The sequence below is a fragment of the Heliangelus exortis genome, chromosome 1 (genome assembly GCF_036169615.1).
Source record: "Heliangelus exortis chromosome 1, bHelExo1.hap1, whole genome shotgun sequence".
In the NCBI taxonomy this organism is placed as follows: Eukaryota; Metazoa; Chordata; class Aves; order Apodiformes; family Trochilidae; genus Heliangelus; species Heliangelus exortis.
The window spans coordinates 190,541,907-190,562,269 of NC_092422.1; the positions used below are offsets into that span (position 1 = coordinate 190,541,907).

The 20,363-nt window shown below is 42.8% G+C and overlaps 1 protein-coding gene across 11 annotated transcripts in view; it reads left to right on the plus strand.

Annotated features, from left to right (window-relative positions):
* Positions 1 to 20,363, plus strand: part of FRMD4A (FERM domain containing 4A) — a 367,278-nt gene that overhangs the window by 301,297 nt on the left and 45,618 nt on the right. For 10 of the 11 annotated variants that reach the window (XM_071734084.1, XM_071734081.1, XM_071734085.1 and 7 more), the window contains 4 exons: positions 677 to 760; positions 7,756 to 7,821; positions 8,032 to 8,089; positions 9,860 to 9,946. In XM_071734084.1, coding sequence (XP_071590185.1) covers positions 677 to 760; positions 7,756 to 7,821; positions 8,032 to 8,089; positions 9,860 to 9,946 — 295 coding nt within the window. Of the gene's footprint in view, positions 1 to 676; positions 761 to 7,743; positions 7,822 to 8,031; positions 8,090 to 9,859; positions 9,947 to 20,363 lie in introns of those variants that run through there. The other variant, XM_071734087.1, reaches the window with a different exon arrangement.

The window sequence follows — 20,363 nt, forward strand, 5'->3', positions numbered from 1 at the left end:
GAGAAAATCCCATGGTATCATTTAATCTGTGAGAATCTGTCTCCCATTTCCTGAGCTCTCCTTGCTCTCTGGTGAGCAGTGATGCTGCTCCAGCTGGCCAGTGTGGCCACTAGAGGTTGCAGGGAGGAGAATATTAATTGAAGTGGTTGGGCCTGGTCCCATGGAGGGTTTTGTGCATCAAAACATAAATTCAAGTTGGAGTCTTATCAGTGAAGATGTAGTGCAAATCCCAGGTCACTGGGGCAAGAAGCTAAGAAGAACCTTTGATGCTAAGAAAGCAAATAATTACTTTTTGCAGCAGATTGTAAGGCTTCAAATAAAGGTGCTTTATTGAAGCTGAAAGCATAACTTTTCCTTCTTGTGTTTTTCTCTCTATGAACATGCCTGTGGGACCCTGCTCAATGAGATGTGACATGGTGGCTTTTGTGCCCAGTCACTGGTAGGAAGTACTTCAACATAACCATCTGGGAGAGCTTCTCTCCAATTTTGATAACAGAGGGAAAAGTTAACTGGGCTGCCATAAAACAAATAAAGAGAGAAGAAAAAGGAAACCCCAGTGCTTTTTGTTAAGGAGGAACAGATGTAGAGCTGTAGCAGCCTGCCAGCTAGGTCAGGTTATATCAAATATTGTGGTTGTTTTCTTGTAGCCTGATCCTCCTTTTGAACTCTCTTTCAGCAATGAAGTTGTAAGGAATGAATTAAAGAAGCTGCCAGCCCTTCCAACACCAGCACTGAAGGAGCATCCTTCCCTTGCTTACTGGTAATGTAATATTCTCCTGAGCAGCTTTGCAGTGTCTTGTGCAGGACCTGGTTCTGGAAATAAGTGGTCTGAGAGTGGAACTGGGATGCAGGGATTCCTGCCTTCTAGCTCTGGGTCTGCCACTGGCTTATTGCATGATTCAACACAAGTAAAGCTACCACCCTGGCCTCAGTTTCACTGTCTGCCAAATGGCTGCAGCAATATCTGGCCAGAAAGTTCACTGTAAGTGTGCAAGTGTCCTGATGAAATCAAGAGGCTTATGTACCATAAGCCATAATGTACCATAAGCCATAATGTACCATTTCCTCTCCCAGTACTTTGTATCTGGGCAAAGAGTCTTCCCAGTTTGAAATGTTTTTCACTGCTCTGTGTTTAGAGATACTGAGCTTCATCGTGCAAGTCCTCTCTGTATGGCATAGCTGAACAAGAAGGGATGGATTTCACCTTTATATGAAATAGGTGATGTTTAGAGGTGGAGGCTTGTGAGCTCTGTCTTTATTGCACTGAAAGTAAAATCCAGGATAGAAGCAGGGTTACAATAAAATTTTCTATGCCCTCCACACAGCTTCTTTGTGTCACCCTGCCTATGATATTACCTGTGCACATAGGAAAGAATCTGGGGAAAGGCTGTTCATTAATGAGGAGATTACTTTACTTGAGTTTCTGATTTTTTTATGTTTGTCTTTAAAGCATTAGTCTATAAGCCTGGGTGTGGCAGCAAACTTCTTTATCTGCTGCTATTTTCATTTCAGTATTTTGGTAATCTGAGGATGGCAGGAGGAAGCAAATCAGTTTGTAGTTTATGATCTCAGTCCTTCCCTTTGCTAGGAAGGCCACCCATTTTTCCTAGAATGGCTACAATAGCAGAACTAGCTATAATTAGTGACAAGCTGTAGGCAAGCTACTCTTTGAGGTCTCCTAACCATTTTCTGAGCACATCAGGAGAAACTCAGAGTCCCCAGCTGAGGTTAGGAACAATGACACAAAAGCTGTGGATCATCACACCCTTCTGGTGTTTCTGTCTAGGAAGAAAATAATATTGTTATGAAATACTGCTAAATGTCATTGGAGCATTTTGCACAAACCAGTCCACACATTACAGAGCAGTGTGTTTTTGGCCAGGTCAGTGGCCTGGTCTGACTGACAGACTGGCAGCTCTATATAAAAGCCACCATGAGAGGTGTAACCATGGTCAGGGAAGGCAAATCTGAGCCTTCATCAGCAGCATGGACTGAGGTCTTATTAAAGTGCCCACACAGCCTTTGCACCAGTTGCCTGTGATAGGATCTGTCCACAGGAAAGCAGTGGCAACCCTGTCAGGCCCTGGCTGCCTGTCAGGATTTGTCAGGGTGTTGGCTAACAGCTGCTGACAGTTGAGGCAGATAAATCCTGTGCTAAGGACTTCTGTTGGGAAATGTCAGTGAGGTCTAGGACTTTCTCTGTCCACAAGATGCTCCCCTGGGTTTGGGATATATGGAGTCACCTGAAGCAAGAAGTGCCATGTAAAAACCTCACAGTGTGAATGTGAGTACACACAGTACACAAGGTACAGCACTTCTTGGAGCTGTACTTAATTTTGTGGGAGGTCTCATGCAACTAAGAACAGGTTGGGAAGCTGGTTGTTTCCAATGGGGTAACAAAACCAGTGGCTATGGTTTGGTGATTTCACTTCAGTAACCAGGTCTCAGAGACCTCTTATACATCAGTAGTTCATTATTTTTTTAATGGTGGCTTTTTCATAAACAGCCTCTCAAACACTCAGTGCTCTCAAGAAGAGGCTGCTGGTAAATTGGCCAAAAAGCCTCATAAGAACAGACCATTCAGTGATCTAAGAGAGCATATTTTTAAAACTGTGTTTTCTGATACTTCTGCATCTCATGCAGATTACATACTGGACAGAAATTTCATCCTGTTCTTTTCTGTGTGTGATCAGATCTATGATTCAGTTCTTCAGCATTAGCACAAAGCACTAACAGATGAATTTCCATATCTGGAAAGAAACATTTAAAACATTAGGAGTGAAATGCATAATTGCTCTAGTTAGTTTAAAAAAAATAAAAGAACACTGTGCTGTATTTGTATAAGCTGAAATGGTCTAACAGGTGATAAAATAGATAATCAAGTAAAAACTATTATCACCAAGATACTCTGATGGATCTGCATGAAATAAAATAACATTTCCATCACACACTATGAAAAAGCATCACCTGTTTCTCCTATCTAATGCAGTAAGACCAGTAGGATGAGTTCTGGATTCTTAGATGCATCAAGGGCTGAATCAGCAGAGTTTGGTGCCTCCAGCTCCACCTTCATGTAGTCTCCTGGCTGCACACCCTTGCTGCAGGCCTTTCCCTTCACTGTAACCTCTTCTTGGAGGTTTGTAGACATCACAACAAAATTGAGGGTTGTAATTTTATAGCATCAAGTTGCTGTTTCCAGCTCTCTACAGATTAAGAATCAGCTGCATATCTTGTTTTCAAGCATCTCTTAGCATCACTGATTACCAGTGAAGCAAGAAGAGACTTTTTGGTGTGGGGTTGTTTTGGTTTGTTTTTTGTTTTTTAATTTTCAATGGAAGCTGAGCTTCTGGTCCTCCCACACAGCCCAGGAGCTGGGCCCCTGAGTTTTGATTTCCCTTGCCCATGCATGGAAGTAACAGACAGTAGTTATTATTCTGGACACAAAACTAGTCACAGAGACTGGAGGGAACCTTTAGAAAATGTGTTAATTCACAGTGCTCCCTTGCAGTCACTGTCATTGCATTTTTTTTCTCAGTTCAGATCCTTCCCAGCAAGGCAGCCTAGTACTACGTTGTCAGTAAGAAGGCAAGGAGGAGATGCTACAGCACAAAAGTGGGTGCTAAAATGGCATTTTCAACAGCCCAGGGGAAAGATAGATTTCTCTCAGGTTTCAACAGACTTTGAATGCAAGCTTGCTTTTAGCATTGCCAGCAATTCCACCTCTGAAAATATCAGCTGAAAATTACTATTTAGTTTCTCTAATAGAACACAGACACGAGGCTCTGACTCTCCTCTTGGTCCCTCTGGCCCAAGAGATGCTCAGTTGCCTTCAGTGGAATAGGATACAACTGCAAATAAAGATGTTAGGAAGTTTGAGGATATAATCAAAACAGACAAATCAGGTTAGAAACAGAACAACACTAAGGAACACCAATGAGTGGAGAGCTGTTTAAAACAGAGAGGGAAGAGAGGGAGGAAACAATTACCTTTGAAAATCTGGATCAGATGATGAGAAACTCTGGCTGTGCATTTGTTTGCAAGTTGTCTGCAGTCCAGTTCTATAAGCTGCTGGGATGGGAGGGATTTCTTGGTAGTTCTAAAGATCTTCATTGGAGTTGTCTGCTGCAGGATACCGTTCATGTATTAATTTTTGCAGCTTTGGGAAGAATATTGTATGAGCTGGCAGACAGCAGTGCTTCTGCAGCCTCTGTGTCTCCACATTAGTTAAGCATCCCCTGGCAGCCCTGCATTATGAATGAGTTTCTGTGTCACTGACACAGCAACAAGGCAGAGCAGGGGCAGAGGAGACATCAGCTGGTGGTCCAGGCAGTGTCCCAGCACTCTCTCAGCTGTCAGTAGCAGCATGGCAGCCACTGGGAGATGAACAGCTGAAATGATAGGGGAGAATGTTTATAAGCACTGCTAATGCTCCTTCTGACCCATGAATGATTCTGCTTGTTTCCCCTGGCACATGCTGGGCTTAGCAGAGCTGGAGGCAGAATGTGACCTCTGTGTTGGATGATCCTCTTTGCACAGGGAGTAGGAATGAAAAAAAAGAGTTGAAAAAGCTGTTATAGGAGTGACTGTCATGCACCTGGGGTGGGATTCATCTGACCACAGACATTTCTTCAACAGACCTCTCCATCTGAGCTAGGTGACCTCAGATCCCTTTGTTAATGCAGCACTACACAACCTCCTCCCAAGGAAGCCATCTGAAAAAGATGGGATGAATTGGGATCAAGAGTATTGGGATCAAGAGTTTCTTTCCCCGAAGTGTGACCATCCCAGTGTTGTAAAAAGGTGAAAGGCAGCAAATCCCATTCTTAAATAATTGATTGATAATGATTGATAATTCAGGGGTTTTTTTGGTTTTTTTTTTTTTTGTCCAAAAGAAAGAATAAACAAGGATGATATTTATCTGGCACTTAACATCTGTAGAACTCCAAACATTACAGAGTGGAAAGGAAGATCATCAGTATCCTAACAGAGCAGTGGAGGCACAGTGTTTAGGAGAACTGGGTAGAGCCTGGACTATCCCACATCTTTTAGTATGGGTTGAGAAGATGGCTTTATTCATCCAACTATTCAGGAATGCTCCTTGATATCTGATCTGTCCTTTTGAGGGAAACGGGCCATTGATTGACTTCCCTACCCAAAGGGTATGGTCTGATAAAATTACCCATTATTTTATAATAATTTGTAAAAAACAGAGCACATATGGAATCACGTTAGGTAATCAGCATGTAGGTACATCTAACCCTTCCTTGAATGGCATCAATATGAGAGCTTGAGCTGTACAATAAATTGCACAGAGTGTGGAAAATCAATGTTAAGAATGTTCTGCACTGGAGAAACTCTATTGTTTTCTGAGAAGTCACTCCTGGTTTGTTCCTGTCTGAGACAGAGAAGAATTGCATCCACATGTAATCGTGGTTTTAAGAGGTAATTTCAAAGGGCTGCAAACCCTCTCTGTCTATCTTTTTTATTAAGAATGATGTTTTTTGGAGATCTTCCCATACTGAACACTCATGTAATTCAGTTATTGCTCCAAAACTAATCCTGTTTATAATAATCTAGGCAGGAGACTTGGGCTGTGCCTTCATATGCACACCCATAACATCTGTGGTACTGGCTTGGATCACTGGGCTGAATAGGGCTTAATAGCTATTGAATTTACAGCTTACAGATAATTTTCTAAGCATTAAAATTATTCTGAAGTATTTGGTGGGAGAGCTGGATCATTCCTTTACCCATGTAATTTGTCACTGACTAAATTAGCATCCTGTACCCACTGTGGCATGCTGGTGGGACAACTCTTCACATTGCCCCCAAATGAGCCTTTTTATTTTTGCAGGATGAGTAGGAGAAGTCCTTTGGCAATGGAGTGAGGAAAGGAGCTACTCTCAGACAAATGACAGGCTTGTGGGGGAACAGCTGGTCCTGCTGACAGCCCAACAAACCATCTACTTTGAATTGTTGTGTGCTGTCTACCCTGTGTGTTTCCAGTCCTCTCCCTTCTTCCCTGCACTACCAGGGATGGATGCACAGTCCTCAGCTTCCCTGTGCCAGGTCCCACACCCCATCTGTGCACAGCAAGTTTCATTTGTCATGTCCACAGCACAGCATGTCCTCCTTATGATGTGTCACTGAACAGAACATCCTGTGTGTGATGTCACAGGAGCCTCTACCTGTGACATCACTGAGGGCATTATGAAGGCTGGACCCAGGAGAGACAGGGAATCTCCTAGCAGAAATTTTGGCTTCTTGCAGATCTGCCTGGCACATAGAGGCATACGGAGAGGGCAGTGATGAGAAGACACAGTCATGTTATCCAGGCTCAGTGAAATCCTGTGTCATTTTCCACAAAGTCTTCATGGGCATCTCTGAGCACTTGCAGTGAGGTCATCTACCAGACCATCCCACACTGCTCTGCTCCTTCACAGTGTCTAGCAATAAAAACAGCTTCAGTTCTTCCTGAGGAAGGATTACCCCATGATGGACAACCATGTGGTTGCCTTTAGAGCCCCCAGTAGGGACCCCAGCTGGACCTGGGAGATGCAGGGAGAGAGGAATGCCAGTTCATGGCCTAAACCACACACATCCTGATGGCATTAGATAGCCACTTGGTACTACTAGAACCTGGGATAACTTGCATGGCCATGGATTGAGAGGAACTTTGTCAGAATCAAAGGAGAGTGCTGTGAACCATCAAAAGGAGATCATTGGCTTATACTGCAAGCCTTGCTGGCACAGCTGACTGTATGTATCAACTGGGTCTGGTTCTGTGCTCTCCTCCTACTCATTCACTGGGGAAGGAATGAGATTCTTTGAAAGTGAGCTTCCAGATGCCTCTCAGACTGTGATTTGGGTCATGCTGATCTGTTCTTGGATGCTGCAACTCCACTGTGTATAGGTGAATGTCTCAACATGCATTTATCAAGCACACCCCAAACTGTTCTCTGACACAGAGACCCAGTGGTGTGGAACACCCTCCATGTATACCATGAAACCCTCTTAGTGTCCAAAGCTTGCTGGGGATGAGCCCTGGCCCATGCAATAGGCAGGAGCTGCCTGGAGGAATGCATGTTTGCATAATTCAAAAGTATGCAAAGGGACTCAATACTTTCACAGTTAAGGGACCCGAATTTCAGTGCCTTGGAAACATTCCCTGCCACTGTTTAACCTGCTGTTAGAGACACTGACTCAGTGTACACTAGGAATTTAACTCTTTGCTGAGAGAGATTTCTCCAGAGTAGTTACACTGGTGCTCCTGTGTATGGTTTTGTGCAGTTGCAGTGAGGAGTAACCTGTAAGATTTGGGACTATTACTTGCTACCAGTCTCTGAAAGTTTTCAGAGAATGTGGTGGGCTTGGGAAGAAGTTGCACCAGCAAGGGCAAAGCAGAGCTTGAGAAGCTCCAACAAACATTCTGTTTGCCTCATAATGTTGTATCATAGGCATCATTTGTAGGTGGGAAAGTACTGAAGAGAGGGAAAAGTCTGTACAAGTAGATACTGTGAGTTAAAAAGGTCCTTCCAGGAAACCAACTCTTACAAATCCATTTTTATTCTCAGTCTGTGAGTCCCCATTGTTTACTCTGGGCTTCACCAAATCCCCTCATCTAACACTTTTGCTTGGCAATTTTTGATACCCTCAATCAATAGCTGTGTTAACAGGAGAATCTCTTCAGCTTTTGGTAAGATTCTTAGTCACATTACTGCCTTTCTATTAAACATCTCATTGCTTCCTTTCCAGTGAGGATCGAGTCATTGAACATTACAAGAAACTAAATGGTCAGACAAGAGGTCAAGCAATTGTGAAGTAAGTGACATAAGAATGACTTCTTGTGATCTTTGTTTTAACAGGAAATGTTTATACTGGGCTGTAAGTACAATATGTAACTATGTCTCCCATCTATCTAATGCTTTATTTTTAAGTATTTATGGACTTAACTTTATGTATTAAAGCATTTTTTTCAGATAATCCTCTCAGCTTCTCAGACATGTTATTCTCTTATGTGTTGTTTTGCAGCTACATGAGCATTGTAGAATCCCTCCCTACATATGGAGTGCATTATTATGCAGTAAAGGTACGTGCTACAACAAAGGCTCATTTATTGAGTTAAACTGTTGTTGGAGAGGTAGAAATAACCACCCTGCTTCCAGAACACAATACACTGCTACTAAAGTCTTGTTTCACTTCCTGTGGTAGGATAAACTTATTTCAACTGTGTACTGAATGTTTGGTAAATACAGCTCCAAAGAGGAAAATCCTGTTCTTGGAGATAAAACTCTTGCAGTCCTATTGTGCTGGAGATGTGCAGTGAGTGGCAAGCTCTGGTGATGCCAGTGGACCAGAACCAAGGGGACAAGCCAGACACATCACTGGCAGACTCAATGCTTCACTCTTTTTTGTAAATCCAGGAGGTCAGACTTTTCCCAGCCAGCAGATCCATGAGCAACTCACTAGGGCCAGCCATGACTTGCAGACTGCAGCTCCCTTCTCTTGAAATATAGGTAGATGGATACAGATACAGTACCTCTTTTAAATAGGAAATAATGGTCCCATACCCTAGAGATAACATGCTTCCCTCCTCAAATAGCTCTTCACTTCTAACTATATGGATTTCATGCAGGTATTCATGAAATTTCCCATTTCCTTTGTCTAATGATTTATCACCAGATCTCTCTGTCTCATATCATTATTATTATTATTACTTCCTTGCCTGACCAGCTGTGTAGAGTTGTTATTTTTTCAAGTAGAGAAATCAATAAACATGTAAAGAAAGCTAGATCCACAGTCCCCAGAGCATATTCCCTCATTTATCATCCCTGAAGTTTTTATGTGTTCCATCATTATCTCTCAGCACAGATCATATGATGTTTCATACATCTGTAATGTCTTGCACACCATAAAAACACAAATATCAGACAGTACCTGTCTCAGGGACACACGTTTCTAGTCTGTTCCTGATAAAGTACATGGCATTTGGCAAAAAGCATTAGCCTCACATTTTGCCAAAGGGCACAATCCCTCCACTGCTCTTTGCATCCAGATCTCCTGACCAAGGAAGATCTGGAGGACTGGGCTGGGTGTTCATGCCTGCAGAGACTCCAGAGTTATTCCAGTGACCTCCCCATGATCAATAAGTGCCAGTGGACATCAGTGAGGCAGCAAATATTGCACATAATAGGTTTTGCTTCTGCCTCATGTGGGAGTAAGGGTTTTGCTGTGTTTTACTCTGCCATCCTCTATCACATTAACAGAACAGATGTAATTTCATTGAGGACTCCAGCCCAGTAAATTACAAAGCAGCTGGTATCAGATATCAGCCATTACTCCATGAGGCCATTTTACTGCACACTCAGACACAAAGCAGTTGGGTCCGAGCCTGTCAGACCTTATCACTTGGTAGCTCTCAGATCCCATTACTGTAACATTTTCAAGATTAATGCTAAAATCCATCCACATAATTCAAGTCAGCCGGGTGATTCGCTTTCCTTCCTCTCCAGTCTCTGTGTTCAGACTTTATAATTTACAGGAAAGAGAAGGAAGATGCACTGCTACACAATGGGCCCGTGTCAAACCTCCCCAGCTCCCCTGGCAGCATTTTGAGTAACTTGGTCACAGGTGATGCATTTTAAATGGTTTTTTATGTCATGGCTGAAGATGAAACAGGTCTCTTCTAAACATCATTGGGTTTTGTGGCATGAGGAAATTCAGCAGGGGTAAATTTAACAGTACCCATGACATGCAAGGATACTGCTTAGAAACAAATCTTCACCTTGAATAACAACCTAGGAAATCTCCAATATTTCCCCATCCTATTGAATATAACTCTTTCTGTTTTCTCTTCCAGGACAAGCAGGGAATTCCTTGGTGGTTAGGACTTAGCTACAAGGGGATTTTTCAGTATGACTACCATGACAAAGTGAAACCAAGAAAGGTAAGTGTTTACTTTTCTGTCAAGGTCTGGGCTTGCTACACAGGTTACAGCTTGATTTGAGGGTGTGATAAATGCCAAACGCTGGCATTGATTCATGCAGTTTTGAAGGATGTTTTCTCCCAAATTTGTCTGAATGTCTGCAAAGAATTAATAATCAAAAGTAGCTCTTAATTTATTAAATGTTGTGGTACTTGGGGGAAATAACCATCGCTTAATCTTGCAATTTACACTTCTTTTTTGCATGGTTTATAAGACATAAATGGGAACTGAAGGTCTAATCCTCTCTGGTATGGGAGGCCTTCCATCCACTGAGGACTGAGGGTGCTCATCCAGCCTTTGATGGTGTATTGTCAAGTCATAAACAGTCTGTGAGAGGGAAGGGACAGGAAGGCTCCTTTGATTTATTGCACAAATTAAAAAATGCATTGTTCTTCCCAGAAGAAGCATTACATTTCATATGCAACTATTTTACCAACTGAAGAGTTAATATCAAGCTAGCAGGGAAAGATGACTTTCATCACATGCCTAAAAAAACAGTTCACAAATCAAGGCATGGCATGCACAGATCTAGTCACAAAACTAGAGCTTGTTCAGTGATAACTAGTTATTCTGGTCCCTTTATTACTATTTTTAGTGAGGCTTTCAGTGCATCTGAAATTTGGAATTAGCCTCAGTCCTTCCAAATTGCCTGTGAGAAATCCATCTAAGGAATGTCCTGTCCATTTGGGAAGAGGAAGGTTGTGATCACAGAATTATTAAGGCTGGAAAAGATCCCCTGAGCTCACCTTACTAACAGACCCATGTGTTCAGGTTTTCCTACCTAGGATGCAAACTAATAAAAAAAAAAGCTCATCTCTGAGCACATGCCCTGCAGGTGGGCATGCACAGTCTGTTAGCAACCCTGTTTGTTGTGCTTGCAGGCTGCACAACTGGATGATTTGGAGCAACCAGGCAGCTCCTTTATGGATGCAAATGCTCCCACACTAAATTAACTCTGAATTAACGTACTGCATTCCTCTTTGCATTTTCTCATTCTCATTTTGTCTTTGTGCCAAGGTCCCCAAGGCTTTCTTTCACCTCCTTCACCACATCCAAGCCAGACACTGTCTGGTGCTCACAGATGGCATCTTCTATTATAATAAACTCAGTTTTGGTAGAAAACAGAACTGCTAAGTAGGCAGCAGGAGACTTTAATTCACTGAAGGCTATTAATGGGGCTTTTTATCAATTGAAGAAAATTATGAGGGGGGTAAGGAGATCTTCACAGAGAATCTCTGCTCTAAAAGATGTATCTGTTTGGGATCAATCATTGCCTGCAGAGCAAGCCATACTCACACATGATAGTTTACAACATGCCTAGGCTAGGTGTCTGCACCCACATACCCCCATTAGTGCCAACCCCCCAGGGAAGACATGTCCTTAAAACATGCCTTCAGAAGCCAGTCAGAGTGATAGAAACATTCCTTTGGAGGAAAGCAGTGACCTGCCATGACAAGGACTCAGATATTCACAAGCTATAGCAATTTTTATCAGCTATGATATGACAGTGTTGGTGGAGAGGGGTTTGAACTAGATTATCTTTAGGTTATCTTTTTTTTAGATTATCTTTTCCAACCCAAACCATTCTGTTAATTATGAGATCAGAAGAGTGAAAAAAATAGGTCAGGTGCCCTCTCTGCACTGAGAGGACACAGATATTTCCACTAAAAGAAGCCACATTTCTTAGCTTCTCTACTTTCTCCTCATCTGCTCAGGGCTGTCCAGTCTGTAGCACTCATTTTAGAGCTTAATAACACCCCACCAACCTAAGTAAGTTCTTACATTGCCCCTGGAACCAGGGGCTGGAGGCATACCCTGCATTTTTTCTGCAAGTATAACCTTAAAAAATAGAATGCCAGTTTTCTCTTTATTGGGAATTACTTTTTTTTTTTTCTCTCTCTGCAAATTATGTACAAAATTCAAGAGACCCAAAAAACATGGTGTCACCTTATCTATAAACTACACTTGAAGACTTCTGTAGCTTAGCAGAAATGGTCATAAATCTGTGAGGGACAATTGGGTGGGAAGGCAGAGCAGGAATTTCTGTGTTAGAATTTGTCCATTGCCATAATGCAGAGACCACAGCAGTGAAAAGACAGCCCAGGTGAGCATTTCTCTGTTAGATGATGCTTGCAAACCCCATCTGCTGGCAGGGCTATTCCAAAATGTGCACCTTAAATCAGAAACAGGACTTGGAGAGAGTGACTGAGGCTTCATTATTTCTCCATCGAGTGCTTTTACCCTTTGTAGAGCAGGTAAAAAGGCTTCTTAACCTACACAGGTGGTAAAACCCCTCTGGCAAGAGCAGCTCAACTGCCTCAGTGAGGTGCAATGTTTAATCCCCTGCTAATTAGATTGTAAAATTGCACTTGATAACCTTGGTATCTGGGAGCTTACCACAGCATCTGATTCATTTCACTACACCAGCATGGGCTGGTTCAAGTCTTTAGTGTACAAAGTGGAAAGGTAAACCTTACTGAACTTTCTGTAAGGTAAAATTAGGGGGGGGGGGAGGAAGGGGAAAGGCATTATGGTTTTTCTGATCGTTATTATTTTGTTCCTGCACATTGCCAATTCCAGAAACAAATTGAAAAATTACAATGGAAAAATAAATCTCCCTGGAAGAAACACAAGGAGAAAATTGTAGCAAGGAATGAGCTGAAATGAAGACATTTATATTAAATGTATATAACAACCTTGCTTGTCTTAGAAGCAAGATTGTAATGTTTTCCTATTATGTCATCCTAGATAGATTTCCATTCTTATTGTGTTTGCAAGTAAGACTGTAACCTACATTAAGCAGCTGAGCCTATCTCAGGCCATCCCATTAGCAGTCAGTCAAACCCACATTTTTATTAAATTGCTGGAGTAAATCAGCCATGTGTCTCTAGAAAACTAACTAGGTTTGTCAGCAAGCTGGATGAGTCCAAAGAGAAGAATTGAGGCTGACACAGCGCCAGAACTTGATCTTGCTCACGTTATTCTTGCTCAGGCATAAGTCCTCCAGCTTTACTGGGGATGCAGCTGAGATGGGTATCTGGCACCTACTCAGAGGTGGTTCAGATGGGAATGCAGAGCTATTAAACTGGAATGCAGCTTGTGATGGGCTGCAGAGCCTAACGTGACTCTACTTCTATATTTATATTGCCTGCTGCCTATGTTTGAATTCTCTGGAAGCTCTGAAGCTACCCAAAGCCATCACATTAAGGCTTATTGTTCTCACTTATGTTTTTCTCCTGTATGTTCAGGGGGTAACTCATACTGGCAAGCCCTGCCAAAGGCTTCCTCCTGCATGTTACCTGTTCAAACACAGATTTTGCCCATATCAATTATGATCTGATAGCTGTTCATTCTTAGGTAAATAAATACAGGATCTTTTGTAGACTTCACAAAATCCACCACTGCAGCTGACAAGAAGGAAGTATCAAGTATGGAAAGATGGCTGCTCTCCTGCTTTAACCATATGCTGAGGCATTCTGGAAGCTTAGTAGTGGCTGCAGGAACAGTGTCCTTTTTGTTGCAGCAGCACACAGAGTCCAGGACGGCAGGATTTATCTCCCTCTGTGTTACACTTAGCTTCTACACACCCCTCCCTGTGAAGAGAAAAGGCCCTTCAAGGCCCCATGTGCCTTGAAAAAACACAACAAAAGGGACACATTGTCCTGCTGGGTTCTACCCATCTTGGGTCAGCACCACCAAATATTGATGGTAAACCAAAGTAAATTCTTTGGAGACAGGTCTTCAGGTAGGATGTGCCAGCACCACCCTCTCACAAGCTTCTGAGACTGTAGTGAGCAAAACCATCGTTTTCAGGAAAAAGCCATTGAGGTTTGGGGTTTTTTGCTTGCATTGCAGAGCAGTTGGAAAGAAAAAGCAAGGTACTGCAGCCCTCCTCTGTGACTGTATTGCTTGTGGATGGTGTTTATTCAACTAGCAGCAGGTAGAGATTAACTCAGCTCAATCCCAAGAGACCCTGTACTGAAGTAAAAGTGGCATAGCCTGGAGATATGAGACCAGCATGCTCAAGCAGTTGTAGTAGCTCTAGGCATGCCTCTGTTTTTCTAGTGAGATGTTGCCACTAATTTAAGAGCCCAAAGGCATCTTTCAGTGCACACAGCTTAACAGTTAGTAAACAATTAACACCAGGCTGAAGAGTGAATGATTAACAGAGACAGCCAAAGGACTTCCATATGGCCAATAAACTGACAAAGAAATTGTTTAACTTATCACTAAAAATAAAGTGACCTTAAAGGAGAGCCTGATAGTGTTTGGTGTTTCTTTGCAAGAAATACCTCTATATAGTGTTGCCCCATGTTCTTCACACAGAAGGTTATTAGCAGTGAAACTTAAGGTGATCTTTTTTTCTCTGACTCAAACATTATCGGTGTTCACATTCTGTGGCTGACTGAAGACAACCCCAGGAGAATAAAGACTTTTGGAAATAAGATAAAATGTGAGGCATCCCAAAATTCAGCTGTAAATGTAACTTTAAAAAGATTTTCCCTGTGACAGCTGAACATCAGTTTCTGACATTTCTTCCCAGCATTATCCTTTCCATGAGATTAAATGCAGCATGCTGTGAAAGTACTCTGGACCCATCCTATCAAGCAATGCAAAGCACAAGTAAAATCAGTAGCTTTAAGTGTCTGATCAGAGAGAGCACCTGCTTGTCAAAAGTATGAGCAAAGTAATCAGCACATTAATTGTGTCCAGAAAGTGAAAGATTGCTGTGTGATGTCACTTGGCCTTTTTCAAACAACAGGAGATGGAGTGAACTAACCCAATTCCAGAGGCAAAATGAGATATTTACACAGGAGGAGCAATAGAGCAATAGCCTAATTAAGAGCTGCTTTATTGCAGAACAAATAGAGATCCTCTCTGCTTTAGGGCATAATGAAGCATTGTCAAGTCAGTAATTGCATTGATGGAGTGGTTAAACTTGTGCTTCCTGTGGTGAAGGAATGACAGACCAGTAACTTAAAAAAAACATAAAGTAGGGATTTATGGGAAATGTGTAGAAACTAGTGAACTATGGGGAGGAGGAAGCTGACAAATTGGTCTCTATCCTGACTGGATCATAGAACATGGGGGCAATCAGAATGGCAAAAGAATCATGAAATACAAATCAGTTATAGGGAGCCCAGCTCACTTGTGGAACTCCTCACCACATGATACAGTAGAGGCCAAGGGCTTAGAAGGGTTGAAGACAGGGCTAAAAATGTGACCCTTGATCCAGAGTTGGTTGGTTTTGAACAGGAATTTAGGAGGGGTTATAAACCTTCATGTTGAGGGACGATGTTTGATTTGACAGCAATTTGGTTTCTGTTGTCAGAGGTATGAAGCATGTGTAACACTTCTCTCACCAGCATGTCACTGAGCCCCAGGATGTATTCAGAAAGGGCTGTTCTTTCTCCAGAGCATCCCAGATTCAAGTGAGGTCAGAGACAATGTGCTGGACTTATGTCTAACTGAACTTCTTGGAATGGCATCATTTCCTAAGACCTTTGCAGACATCTTTGCATTGCAGACAGGGAGAAAAGATTTCAACTATACAAGAGGTGCAGAAAATATTTCCAGGAAATACTGGTTTAAAAGCTAGTGGAGTCTCAGTGGCATTGCTGCAATAAATAATTCACTATGATATGCTGGCTGTTAAGGACTACCTGCTGACTTCTTCTGCTCAGCACTTTAATTCCTCTTCCCTTTGCTGATCCTTCATGCTTTTTGGATTATGGACTTGGCTGTAAACTGAACCAGTCTTCAGGTCACAACAGGTTCAACTCATTTTATGGTGCAGTAATTCAGTCTTGGGTTAGTATCTAGAAATGTGGAGCACTGGAGGAGGGAGACACGTACAAAGGAACAGCATGATTCCTTACCATCCTTACCAAGACCCCGACCTGTGCCTGTTGAAGAGCAGCCTTAGTTTACAACCTTCCCCTGCTGAAATATTTTATTCCATTCCTGTTACATTGGAAACCATGTTCTCACTAGTAACCTTTTTTTTGCTGCTGCTTGCCTCCAAATTGGGGTGTCTATCATCCAGCACCAGGCTTTTTCCCTTTCAGCACCCACTGCTCCATGCCTTACCACTGCACTTCACTGTGCCAAAAAGCTGGCAAGTGCACTGGGAGATGAATAAATGAGATCAGAGCAGATTGGGGAGGAAAGCAGAATTTTGTCCCTGATACTTAGGATTTCCATAGGATTTGGCTGGACATACCAGTTGGCTGTCATTCAATGAACATTCCTTTCAGCATTCCTTGAACCAGCATCAGCTGCAGTGGCCTTCAGCACCCTTCTCCACCATCACAATCCTGCCACCACCACTAATTTCCTCCCCTGGGCCCCTTCCTCAGTCAAACTGGTATAATTGTGTGGTTGGGAAGGAAATTGCTCCAGAGAAGGGACCAGAGCTCAGCATAATCCAGCCAAAAAACATGGTCACTTTTAACCTCCACCAGTTCCCAATCCCATTCACCATCTGGCCCACAATCAGTATCCTACAGCACAGCTGTAAGAGCTGTGTATGGGTCCAGGCTGCATAAATCACAGCAGCCAGGGAAAGAAGTTGCAATTAACCTACACAATAAACCTATACAATAAGCAATCAAGGGCCATGTAGCTTGGAACAAGATGGAAGGAGCTTGGCTGCACAGAATTTGCCGTGGTTTAACCAGGATGAATTAACTGGTAGCTGGAGGTCATCACCACTGTGTTCTCTCTTACAAGCTGGTAAAATTTTGATTCAGTTTCTCTCCCAAACAGGGCTGATTTCAGATGGCTAAGGAGATCATGTAGGAAAAAATCATTGTTTTAAAGTCATAGAATAGTCATACTCAGTTTCCATTACCTAGATAAATTAGTAGCTTGATCAGCTATGCTTGTAGATACTAATGAATAACTAAGGCACTGCTGTCTTCTGAGGAAAACAGTGCTATTTTGCTCCTTTACTGTATGTGTACTGTGGTGATACTGCCAAGTACAGGAACCCCAGGGTTTTCTGTGAGAATTTACATTCACAAAGGCTACAGCATGACATGCCATCCCTTGATCCAGCCAAATCAAGCCCATGGCTACCATTAAATATAGGAGCAGTTCCATCAAAGTACAACTCCCTTTCTCCAGATGCTTTGTCGTATTCAGGTCTTAAAGGGTAATTCTCTATAAAAGCAGCAGCCAAGTCTTAAATGATTCTGCAGCACACAGCAGGAACTTCTACAAGATGCAAAGACAAATCACTCCTACAGCACAAAGTGAAACAAATTGGACCACATCTCCCTGGAGTTAGGGTGGAGATCTAAAGCAAGATTTAAACCTCCTGGAGCACTTGTGCTTGGCTCTGAAGTGGTAGCAGGCTCCCTGCACACCCCACCCTTCTGAAGTGCTGTCTCCTAGCTCACCAGGACTTAATACTCCAAAGGCTTTGACATATTTGTAACTAAATGAAACCAGGCAGGGGCTGTTAGGTAGTGGCTATGAATATGAGGCATCCATCACTAAGCCAGTGGTGTGGGCAGGAGGCTCAGGTCAGGAGTTGCAGCCCATTATCATCTATGTGGAATTGCTTCTGCTGTGGCACCCCAGATGCAGGCAGGCTGCATTGCAGGAGTATTTTTAGTCTAATATGTAGGTGCATCATCAGAGCAGTGTGGGATGGGGTTACAAGATAGGTGTTCTTTAGTCATACCACTGAAGAAGACAAAAAGATCCTTAGGAGAGTAGCAGCAGTGGTTTGTAGACAGCATAAATCTTTCTGTGGCAACTGATTCATAGGTTACAGTCTGGACATCCTTTATCTTATACATAGTATATTAGGTCAGAAAGGAGAGATGGTCAATGCAGAAAGATCTGGACACTTTCATTTGCTTCCAGATGATAAAAGGGAGAAAATTTAACTTACAAGAATCAGGAAAACATGTTCACTATAGATCTATTGATTTAGACACACCCAGCATAGTGACAGCAATGCAATATCCAACAGCATCTACTAATTAAGTAAGTAAGGAAAGGTGAATTTGGTTGTATATAAAGTCAAATTCTGATTTCCCAGTCTGTGTACCATTCGAGACCCAAATATCAAGTTGCATGGTGTAGACAAATCATGCTTTGTGCAACTAGCAGCTCTTCCCTCTGTGATCTGATGCTTTACTGTCTCTGTGAGCCAGTAAACCACTTTGAAACTTAATAGGAAATTGTCTCTCCATAATGGAAATGAATGAAGAGTGGTGATTATATTGATCCAGATGCGATTTCTGTTTGGTCAAGCCAGAAATGTTTGTTGAGGTGGTGTGGTCCCAGGAGAACAGCACACAGCAAAAGGGATCTCAAATTGAACCAGAAATTGTTTGTCTGTTTGGCAAAAAAAGAGTCCTGAAGCCTGAGGGGGAAAAGTAATTAGATAGTTAGCTGGGACTGCTGACAGACCACTGAAAGTTCCACTTAGCCAAGCCAGTCTCTCATTCCATGGGGGAAGGGAGAACAGCAAGCCTTTGAGAAGATCATTGGTGGGGTTGCTTCCCACATCAAACTACACAGGAAACCTCTTAGGGTTGGTTTGTTTGTTTGTTTTGGGAAGTAAAATAAAAACAAAATATCCCAAACAAACAGAAATGCAGAAATAAATGGAAGCATGCAGGATGGAGGACTAAGTAATAGTGCAGCAGCATATCCCCATCTCAGCCTTGGGGCACCCTCAGCAATGGGTCACACTAATTCACAGGTGACAGCCCACCAAAATCTTTTGGTAAATCTGCTCCTGAAACAAGAGTCCACTTGTTTGAGCTGAGATGGTGCTGTTCTGCCTGGGCCAAACCCTTCCTCATGCACTCTTAACTAGTCTGACAGATGCATGATTGATGGGAGCAGGGCTGGCCTGAGGCAGAACACAAATTCATGCCCGGAAACCATGGCCCCACTGAAATCACTGGGACAAAACTGCCATTGACTTCACTGGAGCTGTGATTTTCATAGACTTGAAGGCCCAAAAGGAACAGCTCATAACCCCTACCCTGACCTCCTGCATAACTCATCCCCTAGAATTTTGCCTTGCTGGTTTGTTGAGAGGAGGGAATTACATTTCCAAAGAGGAATTCTTTTTGTTGTGTTTGCTTTGCCTTTAAACTGTGAAACAAAAGACTGGGAAGTTTGTAGCTGCCCTCATGCATGCTGTGTAAAAATGCTGTCATTGTTCAGTTCCATTGTTTAGTACCAGTTTTAGTATTGGGATTCATCCAGGATTGGCTCTTGCCCATAGTGTAGGCGAGGGAAGGGGCTGCTTTAGGGCCCTTAGAAATGTGCCACGTTACTTCCCTGCCTTTCCTAGAAGCCTTTCAGAGCATCCAGCCTGGATGGTGTGGTAGTGCCTGCATGTGGAGGGATGATTGTTCCTCCTGTACAGGATGATTTATTAAGGCATTAATCATCTTAAGAAGCTGCAAGACTTGAAGGACTGAGAGATGCCATACAGTCCAACAGTAATCACAGTCATTTATTAGATGCTTAGAATCAAAGAAAAATACAGGTCAAAAAGCCCTCTCGAAGTCTGTAGCTCAACTTCCTGTTCAAAGCTGGGCCAGCTTCAGAGTTCAAGCACATTACTCATGGCCCTATGGTATTTGACCCCCTTCACTGGTTGTTTTGTTTGGGGGTTTTTTTACATATCTAGTCAGAATTTCCTCTGCTGGAGCCCTGCAACATGTGTCCATCACTTCTTACACTTTCAGTGGGCTCCTCTGAGAAAAGCCTGTCTCTGTCTCCTTTGTAAATCTCCTTTAGCTCACCAAAGAGGGCAGACAAACAGTAAGCAGATCCTCTGTGGAATTCTGCAGTTTGACTCTGGACAGCCACTAATCATGACATGTGAAACCCCTGGGAGCTTGTGCATCACTGAGTACCCATTCTGCCTGTGCTCCATCTCAGGTGCTTCAAGAGAAGACACACACAGGGAAAAGGGAAAGAGAACAAGATACCAAATACCTGGGTATTTATATCTGTTCTTAATAGACCCAATGCAAACCAGCTCATGTCGTGTCCCTGCAGGGTAGCCCAACCATAGTCCATACTGCCCAATTCAATCCCAGATCCATCTTTTCTGGGTACAGCAGAGAGAAGCCAGTATCAGGGACCTGGCACCCCAGCCCCAGGATAGAGAAGCCTGAGAATTATTCCAAAGGGTACTATTTGGGCATGTTTCTCTAGGTATCATCATTTAGAAAGCACTGGGCACCAACCATCAGGGCAAGGCAAGGCCTCCTGAGCACAGTGAGAAAGAGCACAGCTCAGTGCTTAGCACAGCTTATTCCAGCAAAGTCCAGGATACTCAGGACACGAGTGGCCAAGACAGAAACCTTCCCTAGGTTTCATTCACAAAACACCC